Source organism: Salvelinus fontinalis, chromosome 32 (genome assembly GCF_029448725.1).
Source record: "Salvelinus fontinalis isolate EN_2023a chromosome 32, ASM2944872v1, whole genome shotgun sequence".
Taxonomy (NCBI): domain Eukaryota; kingdom Metazoa; phylum Chordata; class Actinopteri; order Salmoniformes; family Salmonidae; genus Salvelinus; species Salvelinus fontinalis.
The window spans coordinates 16446956-16460505 of NC_074696.1; the positions used below are offsets into that span (position 1 = coordinate 16446956).

General features: G+C 49.6%; 1 protein-coding gene across 1 annotated transcript in view; it reads left to right on the forward strand.

Annotated features, from left to right (window-relative positions):
• The window catches only part of LOC129830522 (adhesion G protein-coupled receptor B2-like), a 564124-nt gene that overhangs the window by 476580 nt on the left and 73994 nt on the right, over positions 1 to 13550 (forward strand). Inside the window, exons 25-26 of the mRNA XM_055893092.1 lie at positions 4667 to 4759; positions 10122 to 10436. Coding sequence (XP_055749067.1) covers positions 4667 to 4759; positions 10122 to 10436 — 408 coding nt within the window. The remainder of the gene's footprint in view (positions 1 to 4666; positions 4760 to 10121; positions 10437 to 13550) is intronic.

Here is a 13550-nt window from a genome sequence, read left to right on the forward strand (position 1 = left end):
TCCTCCCTCCTCCTCTACTTCCCTCCCTCCTCCTCCACTTCCCTCCCTCCGCCTCTACTTCTCTCTCTCCTCCTCTTCTTCTCTCCCCCTCCTCTACTTCTCTCCCTCCTCCTCTTCTTCCCTCCCTCCTCCTCTACTTCTCTCCCTCCTCTCTACTTCTCTCCCTCCTCCTCTACTTCTCTCCCTCCTCCTCTACTTCCCTCCCTCCTCCTCTACTTCCCTCCCTCCTCCTCTACTTCTCCCCCTCCTCTCTACTTCTCTCCCTCCTCCTCTACTTCTCTCCCTCCTCCTCTACTTCTCTCCCTCCTCCTCTACTTCTCTCCCCCCTCCTCTACTTCTCTCCCTCCTCCTCTACTTCTCTCCCTCCTCCTCTACTTCTCTCCCTCATCCTCTACTTCTCTCCTCCCTCCTCCTCTACTTCTCTCCATCCTCCTCTACTTCTCTCCCTTCTCCTCTACTTCTCTCCCTCCACCTACATTTCCCTCCCTCCTCCTCTACTTCTCTCCCCCCTCCTCTACTTCTCTCCCCCCTCTTCTACTTCTCTCCCTCCTCCTCTACTTCTATCCCTCCTCCTATACTTCTCTCCCCCTCCTCTACTTCTCTCCCTCCTCCTCTACTTCTCTCCCCCCTCCTTTACTTCTCTCCCTTCTCCTCTACTTCTCTCCCTCCTCCTCTACTTCTATCCCTCCTCCTCTACTTCTCTCCCTCCTCCTCTACTTCTCTCCCTCCTCCTCTACTTCAATCCCTCCTCCTCTACTTCCCTCCCTCCTCCTCTACTTCTCTCCCTCCTCCTCTACTTCTCTCCCCCCTCCTCTACTTCTCTCCCCACTCCTCTACTTCTCTCCCCCCTCTTCTACTTCTCTCCCTCCTCCTCTACTTCTATCCCTCCTCCTATACTTCTCTCCCCCTCCTCTACTTCTCTCCCTCCTCCTCTACTTCTCTCCCCCCTCCTCTACTTCTATCCCTCCTCCTCTACTTCTCTCCCCCCTCTTCTACTTCTCTCCCTCCTCCTCTACTTCTATCCCTCCTCCTATACTTCTCTCCCCCCTCTTCTACTTCTCTCCCTCCTCCTCTACTTCTCTCCCCCCTCCTCTACTTCTCTCCCCCCTCCTCTACTTCTCTCCCTCCTCCTCTACTTCTCTCCTCCCTCCTCCTCTACTTCTCTCCCTCCTCCTCTACTTCTCTCCTCCCTCCTCCTCTACTTCTCTCCTCCCTCCTCTACTTCTCTCCCTCCTCCTCTACTTCTCTCCTCCCTCCTCCTCTACTTCTCTCTCTCCTCCTCTTCTTCTCTCCCCCCTCCTACTCTACTTCTCTCCCGCCTGCTCTACTTCTCTCCTTCCTCCTCTACTTCCCTTCCTCATCCTCTACTTCTCTCCCTCCTCCTCTACTTCAATCCCTCCTCCTCTACTTCCCTCCCTCCTCCTCTACTTCTCCCCCTCCTCCTCTACTTCTCTCCCCCCTCCTCTACTTCTCTCCCTCCTCCTCTACTTCTCTCCCTCCTCCTCTACTTCTCTCCCTCCGCCTCTACTTCTCTCCCTCCGCCTCTACTTCTCTCCCTCCTCTCTACTTCTCTCCCTCCTCCTCTACTTCCCTCCCTCTTCCTCTACTTCTCTCCCTCCTCCTCCACTTCCCTCCCTCCTCCTCTACTTCTATCCCTCCTCCTCTTCTTCTCTCCCTCCTCCTCTTCTTCCCTCCCTCCCCCTCTACTTCTCTCCCTCCTCTCTACTTCTCTCCCTCCTCCTCTACTTCTCTCCCTCCTCTCTAATTCTCTCCCTCCTCCTCTACTTCCCTCCCTCCTCCTCTACTTCCCTCCCTCCTCCTCTACTTCTCTCTCTCCTCCTCTTCTTCTCTCCCTCCTCCTCTACTTCTCTCCTCCCTCCTCCTCTACTTCCCTCCCTCCTCCTCTACTTCTCTCCCTCCTCCTCTACTTCTCTCCCTCCTCCTCTAATTCTCTCCCCCCTCCTCTACTTCCCTCCCTCCTCCTCTACTTCCCTCACTCCTCCTCTACTTCTCTCCCTCCTCCACTTCTGCCCTCCCTCCTCCTCTACTTCTCTCCTCCCTCCTACTCTACTTCCCTCCTTCCTCCTCTACTTCTCACCCTCCTCCTCTACTTCCCTCCCTCCTCCTCTACTTCTCTCCCTCCTCCTCTACTTCTCTCCCCCTCCTCTACTTCTCTCCCTCCTCCTCTACTTCCCTCCCTCCTCCTCTACTTCTCTCCCTCCTCCTCTACTTCCCTCCCTCCTCCTCTACTTCTCTCCCTCCTCCTCTACTTCTCTCCCCCCTCCTCTACTTCTCTCCCCCCTCCTCTACTTCTCTCCCGCCTCCTCTACTTCTCTCCCGCCTCCTCTACTTCTCTCCTTCCTCCTCCACTTCTCTCCCTCCTCCTCTACTTCTCTCCCTCCTCCTCTACTTCTCTCCCTCCTCCTCTACTTCTCTCCTTCCTCCTCCACTTCTCTCCCTCCTCCTCTACCTCCCTCCCTCCTCCTCTACTTCTCTCCCTCCTCTCTACTTCTCTCCCTCCTCCTCTACTTCCCTCCCTCCTCCTCTACTTATCTCTCCCCTCCTCTACTTCCCTCCCCCCTCATCTACTTCTCTCCCTCCTCCTCTACTTCCCTCCCTCCTATTCTACTTCTCTCCCCCCTCCTCTACTTCCCTCCCTCCTCTACTTCTCTCCCCCTCCTCTACTTCTCTCCCGCCTCCTCTACTTCTCTCCCTCCTCCTTACTTTTCTCCCTCCTCCTCTACTTCCCTTCCTCCTCCTCTACTTCTCTCCCTCCTCCTCTACTTCTCTCCCTCCTCTACTTCCCTCCCTCCTCCTCTACTCTCCCTCCTCCTCTACTTCCCTTCCTCATCCTCTACTTCTCTCCCTCCTCCTCTACTTCTCTCCCTCCTCCTCTACTTCCCTCCCTCCTCCTCTACTTCCCTCCCTCCTCCTCTACTTCTCTCCCTCCTCCTCTACTTCTCTCCCTCCTCCTCTACTTCTCTCCCTCCTCCTCTACTTCCCTCCCTCCTCCTCTACTTCTCTCCCTCCTCCTCTACTTCCCTCCCTCCTCCTCTACTTCTCTCCCTCCTCCTCTACTTCTCTCCCACCTGCTCTACTTCTCTCCTTCCTCCTCTACTTCCCTCCCTCCTCCTCTACTTCTCTCCCTCCTCCTCTACTTCTCTCCCCCCTCTCTAATTCTCTCCCTCCTCCTCTACTTCCCTCCCTCTTCCTCTACTTCTCTCCCTCCTCCTCCACTTCCCACCCTCCTCCTCTACTTCTATCCCCCCTCCTCTTCTTCTCTCCCTCCTCCTCTTCTTCCCTCCCTCCTCCTCTACTTCTCTCCCTCCTCTCTACTTCTCTCCCTCCTCCTCTACTTCCCTCCCCCCTCCTCTACTTCTCTCCCTCCTCCTCTACTTCCCTCCCTCCTATTCTACTTCTCTCCCCCCTCCTCTACTTCCCTCCCTCCTCTACTTCTCTCCCCCTCCTCTACTTCTCTCCCGCCTCCTCTACTTCTCTCCCTCCTCCTTACTTTTCTCCTTCCCCCGCTACTTCCCTCCCTCCTCCTCTACTTCTCTCCCTCCTCCTCTACTCTCCCTCCTCCTCTACTTCCCTTCCTCATCCTCTACTTCTCTCCCTCCTCCTCTACTTCCCTCCCTCCTCCGCTACTTCCCTCCCTCCTCCGCTACTTCCCTCCCTCCTCCTCTACTTCTCTCCCCCCTCTTCTACTTCTCTCCCCCGTCTACTTCTTCTCTCCCTCCTCCTCTACTTCTATCCCTCCTCCTGCTCTACTTCTCTCCCGCCTGCTCTACTTCTCTCCTTCCGCCTCTACTTCTCTCCCTCCGCCTCTACTTCTCTCCCTCCGCCTCTACTTTTCTCCCTCCGCCTCTACTTCTCTCCCTCCTCTCTACTTCTCTCCCTCTTCCTCTACTTCTCTCCCTCCTCCTCCACTTCCCTCCCTCCTCCTCTACTTCTATCCCTCCTCCTCTTCTTCTCTCCCTCCTCCTCTTCTTCCCTCCCTCCTCCTCTACTTCTCTCCCTCCTCTCTACTTCTCTCCCTCCTCCTCTACTTCTCTCCCTCCTCTCTAATTCTCTCCCTCCTCCTCTACTTCTCTCCCTCCTCCTCTACTTCTCTCCCTCCTCCTCTACTTCTCTCCCTCCTCCTCTTCTTCTCTCCCCCCGTCCTCTACCTCCCTTCCTCCTCCTCTACTTCTCTCCCTCCTCTCTACTTCTCTCCCTCCTCCTCTACTTCCCTCCCTCCTCCTCTACTTCTCTCTCCCCTCCTCTACTTCCCTCCCCCCTCCTCTACTTCTCTCCCTCCTCCTCTACTTCCCTCCCTCCTATTCTACTTCTCTCCCCCCTCCTCTACTTCCCTCTCTCCTCTACTTCTCTCCCCCTCCTCTACTTCTCTCCCGCCTCCTCTACTTCTCTCCCTCCTCCTTACTTTTCTCCCTCCCCCGCTACTTCCCTCCCTCCTCCTCTACTTCTCTCCCTCCTCCTCTACTTCTCTCCCTCCTCTACTTCCCTCCCTCCTCCTCTACTCTCCCTCCTCCTCTACTTCCCTTCCTCATCCTCTACTTCTCTCCCTCCTCCTCTACTTCCCTCCCTCCTCCTCTACTTCCCTCCCTCCTCCTCTACTTCCCTCCCTCCTCCTCTACTTCTCTCCCTCCTCGTCCTTCTCTTCCAGGTTCAGGACGCAGTGCGCTGTCGGATGGGGGGATGTAAAGACGACAGTGAGAACTCACCGGACTCATGCAAGAACGGACAGGTGCAGATCATGGTGAATAATATTCCATTTCATCCCTTATTAGATCCATAACCACTGCTAGCCTGGTCTCTCATCAGTTGTTTGTGCTGTCTTGCCAACTCCTGGGACCACGCTACATACAGATGAATGATCTTAATTTGAGCCAGTTTGCTACAGCAAGAAAGTAATCCTGCAGCAAGAGGAAATGTGAATTATTGTGTGGATTATAATTAATGGACATCTTTTGTAGGGGTTGACACATTTTTCATCGGGAAAATTAACACATTTTTAAGTGGAAATTACAAACTTGAGGAGCCTTTTTAAACCTCAAATATACTATTACTTTGCCTTTCCTGCTCTGCAGGAAAATTCCTGCAACAACAAGATGATCGAATTAGATACAGCATCTGTAACCACTGCTAACCTCGTCCCTGATCAGTTTGTGCTGTCTTGCCAACTGTAACGGTCGCCATAGTTGTTCTCCTCCTCAGACGAGGAGGAGCATGGATCGGACCAACACGCAGAGTGGGTAGTGCTCATGATAATTTATTAAATCGAAACTGAACACTAACATGAAACAAAATAACAAAATGAAACAACCGACAACAGTCCCGAGTGGCACGAATAGAAACACGGAAACAAACACCCACAAAACACACGTGAAACCCAGGCTGCCTAAGTATGATTCTCAATCAGGGACAACGATTGACAGCTGTCTCTGATTGAGAATCATACCAGGCCAAACACAAAATCCCAACATAGAAAATCACACATAGACAAATCCACCCAACTCACGCCCTGACCAACTAAATAAATACAAGACAAAAGAAAACAGGTCAGGAACGTGACATAACCCCCCCCTTAAGGTGCGAACTCCGGGCGCACCAGCATAAACTCTAGGGGAGGGTCTGGGTGGGCGTCTGTCCACAGTGGCGGCTCTGGCGCTGTTCGTGGTCCCCACCCCACCATAGTCAAATCCCGCTTCCGTGGCCTCTTCCCAATGGCCACCCTCCATATAAACCCCATTGGATTAAGGGGCAGCTCCGGACTGAGGGGCAGCTCCGGACTGAGGGGCAGCACCGCACTGAGGGGCAGCACCGGACTGAGGGGCAGCACCGGACTGAGGGGCAGCACCGGACTGAGGGGCAGCACCGGACTGAGGGGCGGATCCTGGCTGGCTGGCTCTGGCGGATCCTGGCTGGCTGGCTCTGGCGGATCCTGGCTGGCTGGCTCTGGCGGATCCTGGCTGGCTGGCTGGCTCTGGCGGATCCTGGCTGGCTGGCTCTGGCGGCTCCTGGCTGGCTGGCTCTGGCGGATCCCGACTGGCTGGCGGCCCTGGCGGATCCCGGCTGGCTGGCGGCCCTGGCGGATCCCGGCTGGCTGGCGGCCCTGGCGGATCCCGGCTGCCTGACGGCCCTGGCGGATCCTGGCTGGTGGCCCTGGCGGATCCTGGCTGGCTGGCTCTGGCTGGTCCTGGCTGGACAGCTCTGGCTGGTCCTGGCTGGACGGCTCTGGCGGATCCTGTCTGGCGGAAGGCTCTGGCTGCTCCTGTCTGGCTGAAGGCTCTAGCGGCTCCTGTCTGGCGGAAGGCTCTAGCGGCTCCTGTCTGGCGGAAGGCTCTAGCGGCTCCTGTCTGGCGGAAGGCTCTAGCGGCTCCTGTCTGGCAGACGGCTCTGAAGGCTCAGGACAGACGGGCGGCTTTGAAGGCTCAGTACAGACGGGCGGCTTTGAAGGCTCAGTACAGACGGGCGGCTTTGAAGACTCAGTACAGACGGGCAGCTCTGACGGCTCGGGACAGACGGACAGCGCTGGGCAGGCAGGCAGCTCAGACAGCGCTGGGCAGGCAGACAGTTCAGCCAGCGCTGGGCAGGCAGGCATCTCAGACACTGGCTGCGCTGGAGAGGAGGAAGGCTCTGACAGCGCTGGACAGGTGGGAGCAACTGGAGAGAGAAAACAGAGAGACAGCCTGGTGCGGGGGGCTGCCACCGGAGGACTGGTACGTGGAGGTGGCACCGGAAAAACCGAACCGTGAAGAAGGACACGCGCTCTTGAGCACCGAGCCTGCCCAACCTTACCAGGTTGAATGGTCCCCGTAGCCCTGCCAGTGCGGCGAGGTGGAAAAACCCGCACTGGGCTATGCTGGCGAACCCGGGACACCATTTGTAAGGCTGGTGCCATGTATGCCGGCCCAAGGAGACGCACTGGAGGCCAGATGCGTTGGGCCGGCTTCATGACACCCGGCTCGATGCCCAACCTAGCCCGGCCAGTGCGGCAAGGTGGAATAGCCCGCACTGGACTAAGCACGCGTACTGGGGACACCGTGCACTTTACCGTATAACACGGTGTCTGACCAGTACGACGCCCTCTCACTCCACGGTAAGCGCGGGGAGTTGGCTCAGGTATCCTCCCCGGCAGTGCCACACTCCGCGTGTGCCCCCCCCCCCCATGCTCCATCGTTCTGGATGGAGCATGGATCGCACCAACACGCAGAGTGGGTAGTGCTCATGATAATTTATTAAATCGAAACTGAACACTAACATGAAACAAAATAACAAGATGAAACAACCGACAACAGTCCCGTGTGGCACGAATACAAACACGGAAACAAACACCCACAAAACACACGTGAAACCCCGGCTGCCTTAGTATGATTCTCAATCAGGGACAACGATTGACAGCTGCCTCTGATTGAGAATCATACCAGGCCGAACACAAACATCCCAACATAGAAAATCACACATAGACAAACCCACCCAACTCACGCCCTGACCAACTAAATAAATACAAGACAAAAGAAAACAGGTCAGGAACGTGACACCAACTCCTGGGACCAGGCTACATAACCACATCCTGCTGGTCCTAAAACTTCCCTGTTTCTGTTCTCCAAATTCTGCTCTTCACTAACTATATTAATGCCCAATCCCAAATCGACCACATCTCCTTGTGGTGTTCTGAGAGGATTTGACAGGTGTCGATTTGGGATTGGGCCTAAAACCTGATCATATGTTCAGTCCCTCCTAAAGATATGTTATAGTCCCACATGTAATTTGTTATTTTCATTTCATATTTTTATTAACATGGCGGTCAGTGCGGCAGGTTGGTTTATCCCATATGAAAGGCCCTCATCATTATGCACAGGGTGTGTAAGGTAAAGCTCACATAAGGTTATACGTAAGGTTACTTTGTCCAAAATCATGCTAATAGCATTGTAAATCATAAAGACATGAAGTGCCTCCCAATGTCAACCAGGTCACAACGCTCTGCAATATTCATTAGTTATAAAAGTTCCTACATTGAACCCTCCATCCCCTTTGATTTTGTTATTCACACAGTCATTTACTGTAGTGTTTTGGTCTCTTGAATGGACCTCTAGGAAGTTTAGGAGGCTGAAGCTTCACCTTAGATTACCTATACCAGCAACAACAGAAATGCAAAGTTGTTATAAGTGTCATGTTGAGGAGGAATGGATGGGTTTGTTTCCTAACTGTAGGGTCCAGAGTTTTTCCTTGCTGTTTTTCCTGGGCACGTCACACTTTACGAGTAAACCAACTCATGACAAAGTTAACAAGAAGAGATGTACTTGTCTTTTAAATCCATAGTCTGACAATAAACTAATCTCAATCCACTTGAAGGAATTGATTGGGCTTTTTGATTAATATCAAAAGCAGTCATATCAAATTAATTGGTGAATCCAAAGTGTTTCCAACAGCCATTTTCCAAAATAGCATAATCCATAATGTCCCCTCACTCCAAAAGGCTCAAGGCGACTGAGTGCAAAAGGAAAACATTTCTTGAATCCATTTGCCATAAAGCCTTCAAAAACCTGTCCTAGCCATGATACACTATATGTATAAAAGTATGTGGACACCTCTTCAAATTAGTGGATTTGGCTATTTCAGCTACAACTGTAAATGACAGGTGTATAAAATCGAGCACACAGCCATGCAATCTCCTTAGACAAACATTCTCAGTAGAATGACCTTACTGCAGAGCTCAGTGACTTTCAATGTGGCACCGTCATAGGATGCCACCTTTCCAACAAGTCAGTTTGTCAAATACAAAAATGTCTGCCCCGGTCAACTGTAAGCGCTGTTATTGTGAAGTGGAAACATCTAGGAGCAACAACGGCTCAGCCACAAAATGGTAGGCCACACAACCTCACAGAACGGGACCACTGAGTGCTGAAGTGCTTAGCGTGTAAAAAGTGTCTGTCCTCGGTTGCAACACTCACTACCGAATTCCAAACTGCCTCTGGAATCAACGGCGGCACAAGAACTGTTCATCAGGAGCTTTATGAAATGGGTTTCCATTGCCAAGCAGACACACACAAGCCTAAGATCACCATGTGCAATGCAAAGCGTTGACTGGAGTAATGTGAAGCTCACCGCCATTGGACTCTGGAGCAGTGGAAACGCGTTCTCTGGAATGCTGAATCACGCTTCACCATCTGGAAGTTCGACGGATGAATCTGTGTTCGGCAGATGCCAGGAGAACACTACCTGCCCTAATGCATTCTACCAACTGTAAAGTTTGGTGGTGGAGGAATAATGGCCTGGGGCCATATTTTAGTTCCAATGAAGGGAAATCTTAACACTACAGCATACAATGACATTCTAATTGATTCTGTGCGTCCAACTTTGTGGCAACAGTTTGGGGAAGGCCCTTTCCTGTTTCAGCATGACAATACACCGTGCACAAAGCGAGATCCATATATAAATGGTTTGTTGAGATCTGAGTGGAAGAACTTGACTGGCCTGCACAGAGCCATGATCTAAACCCCATATAACACCTTTTGGATGAATTATTATGCCTACTGCGAGCCAGGCCTAATCACCCAACATCAGTGCCTGACCTCACTAATGCTCTTGTGGCTGAATGGAAGCAAGTCCCCGCAGCAATGTTCCAACATCTAGTGTAAAGCCTTCCCAGAAGAGTGGAGGCTGTTGTAGCAGCAAATGGTGGACCAACTCCATATTAATGCCCATGATTTTGGAATTAGATGTTCGACCAGCAGGTGTCCACATACTTTTGGTAATGTATGACATACCAACCATAAAAGTATTAAGTAGGCCCTGTGAAAAGTGTTACCATAAACTCACTAGAGAGGATAGGAGGACATCTTGAGAAGATAGGAGGACATATTGAGAAGAAAGGATATCTTCAGAGGATAGGAACACATTTTGAGTGGATAGGAGGACATCTTGAGAAGATAGGACATCTTGAGAGTAACCAGTCTTCAGACTAGAGTACATGTTTAATGAGATTAACCACCATTTAACCATTCTGGTAGTTTGGACTGGCTTGGTCTTTCCCATTCTCCCCTCTATTGTCCTCTCCTCCACTTCCCCTCTCTCATCTCTCCTCTTCTCACATCTCTTCTTCATCCCAGCATCAGAAGTGTCAGAACGTGTCCTACTGCGGGCAGCAGTGTGGCTCTCTGCACTACGGCACTGGCACTGCTGGCACTGACACTGGCACTGTTGGCACTGGAGCTTCTCTCTGCCCATCATCGTCATGCCACCAACAGTCACCATACCCGCCATTATGCCACCCTCACCAGGGCTTCCAACGCAGCTGCCAACAAGGCTGTTACCACAGCCTGCCTCACAACAACCACATGAACCATGAACACATGAACTACGCCCTCAACCACACCTATAACCACGCCCACAACCACGCCCACAACCACAAGTACCCCAACAGCAAATCAGTACGTCAACCACAGTAGATAGCTGCTTTGTCCTCAAGTAGCCAATATACGTAGCAGTGTAGTAAAGTTATTATGTGGTAGAAAAGTACATTTTCCACAAAGGTTTCCAGCAATGGTTCCCAAACTGTGGATATACCCCCTTGTGGTACAGGAAATGTCTTTCCATTTATTTAATATAAATGGTATTAGCCTGCAAAACATAACAAATCATGTTTTATTATGGTCCGTTGGGGGGAAAGTTTGGAAACCACCGAGCTGCAAAGTAGATTAGTGCCAGCAAGTTTTTATAGCTTTAGCTGCTACCAGTCAAAGTTGTTTCATGCTGGTGTTTTTATATCTATATAGATGTGTTTTTAGATCTATATAGATGTGTTTTTATGTCTATATAGATGTGTTTTTAGATCTATATAGATGTGTTTTTAGATCTATATAGATGTGTTTTTTGATCTATATAGATGTGTTTTTATGTCTATATAGATGTGTTTTTAGATCTATATAGATGTGTTTTTAGATCTATATAGATGTGTTTTTAGATCTATATAGATGTGTTTTTAGATCTATATAGATGTGTTTTTAGATCTATATAGATGTGTTTTTAGATCTATATAGATGTGTTTTTAGATCTATATAGATGTGTTTTTATGTCTATATAGATGTGTTTTTAGATCTATATAGATGTGTTTTTATGTCTATATAGATGTGTTTTTAGATCTATATAGATGTGTTTTTAGATCTATATAGATGTGTTTTTAGATCTATATAGATGTGTTTTTAGATCTATATAGATGTGTTTTTAGATCTATATAGATGTGTTTTTATGTCTATATAGATGTGTTTTTAGATCTATATAGATGTGTTTTTAGATCTATATAGATGTGTTTTTAGATCTATATAGATGTGTTTTTAGATCTATATAGATGTGTTTTTAGATCTATATAGATGTGTTTTTATGTCTATATAGATGTGTTTTTAGATCTATATAGATGTGTTTTTAGATCTATATAGATGTGTTTTTAGATCTATATAGATGTGTTTTTATGTCTATATAGATGTGTTTTTATGTCTATATAGATGTGTTTTTAGATTAAGTTTTGGGATCCAAATGTTGTTTTGTTCTTGCATCTTTTCCAATGATAATTCAGCCGGAAGTGTTTTGGGTAATCTTGTGCTTAAGTGGTTTCCAGTGTTAGCTGAACACAGGGCTAATGTGAATGCCCTCCTCAAAAACGTCTGGACAAACAGTAGTTTGTAATGATGCTGACGGTTAACCTGACTTACTTTCTATACTCAGCCTGTGTGTACGTGTGTGGGTGTGCGTACACACATGCTAAGATGAGGGAGATAGAGATATGGAGAGAGCGAGAGAGAAAGAGAGAGATGGGGCGAGAGAGAGAGACAGAGGGAGACAGGGAGAGACAGAGAGCGAGAGAGGTGAGATGAGAGTCTAAATCCTCATTTGTCCGTTTAGGCGAGAGCCATTTGTGCAGCTGTGTGATTTGCGTACTAAGAGCTTTCCTCTCCTCTGAGACCTGTATTCATTCTCTCCTTCTCTCTTTCCCTTTCAAATGTTCTCTTTCTCTTTCTGTCCCTCTATTTTTCTATCTTTCTCTCCCTCTGTCTTTCTTTCTCTTTAACTCTCGCCTTCTCTCTGCCTTTCCCCTCCCTCCATCTGCTTCCATGTATTGGTATTTTGGGGTATTTTGTTAGGATCCCCATTAGCTGTTACAAAAGCAACAGCTACTCTTCCTGGGGTCCACATCTCTCTTACTCCCTCTTCTTCTCTCCCTCCCTCCCTCCCTCCCTCTATGTCGTGCCCAAAATGCTTTATACTTTAATATCCAAACAAAGGCTATTGTGAGTGGGTTCCGTGGAGGACGCTAGGCGGATTGTTGCTGTGGGGAAAGAGGAGAAGAGAGAGTGGAGAGGCCTGGGTCTGCATGGCAATGTGGTGCAACGTTCATTTCACATTCAAGTTTGAGAGGTTTGCAGGGAGGCCATTTTGGAATAGAACACTGGAACTGTCCCTCATTGAATTCAAGCAATCCGTTTGTGTGGTGCTGTTTGTGTGGTGCTGTTTGTGTGGTGCTGTTTGTGTGGTACTGTTTGTGTGGTGCTGTTTGTGTGGTGCTGTTTGTGTGGTGCTGTTTGTGTGGTGCTGTTTGTGTTGGTTATTTTACAAAGTCATTTGTTCCAACCAATCAAAGTTGAGGGTAAATTCTCTCTTGAAGGTTACAAAAGACAAGCTGAGGGAAACAAGAGCAGGAGGCATTATAGTAGGTAGAGGTGGTGTTAGGTTTGGAGACAGAAAGGTAGCGCTGGTTTTAGGTTTGGAGACAGAAAGGTAGAGCTGGTGTTAGGTAGAGCTGGTGTTAGGTTTAAAGAGAGAAAGGTGGAGCTGGTTTTAGGTTTGGAGACAGAAAGGTAGAGCTGTTGTTAGGTAGAGCTGTTGTTAGGTAGAGCTGGTGTTAGGTAGAGCTGGTGTTAGGTTTAAAGAGAGAAAGGTGGAGCTGGTTTTAGGTTTGGAGACAGAAAGGTAGAGCTGGTGTTAGGTTTGGAGACAGAAAGGTAGAGCTGGTGTTAGGTTTGGAGACAGAAAGGTAGAGCTGGTGTTAGGTTTGGAGACAGAAAGGTAGCGCTGGTGTTAGGTTTAAAGAGAGAAAGGTAGAGGTGGTGTTAGGTTTAAAGAGAGAAAGGTAGAGCTGGTGTTAGGTTTGGAGACAGAAAGGTAGCGCTGGTGTTAGGTTTGGAGACAGAAAGGTAGAGCTGGTGTTAGGTTTAAAGAGAGAAAGGTAGAGCTGGTGTTAGGTTTGGAGACAGAAAGGTAGAGCTGGTGTTAGGTTTGGAGACAGAAAGGTAGCGCTGGTGTTAGGTTTAAAGAGAGAAAGGTAGAGGTGGTGTTAGGTTTGGAGAGAGAAAGGTAGAGGTGGTGTTAGGTTTGGAGACAGAAAGGTAGAGGTGGTGTTAGGTTTGGAGACAGAAAGGTAGAGGTGGTGTTAGGTTTGGAGACAGAAAGGTAGAGCTGGTGTTAGGTTTGGAGACAGAAAGGTAGCGCTGGTGTTAGGTTTAAAGAGAGAAAGGTAGAGGTGGTGTTAGGTTTAAAGAGAGAAAGGTAGA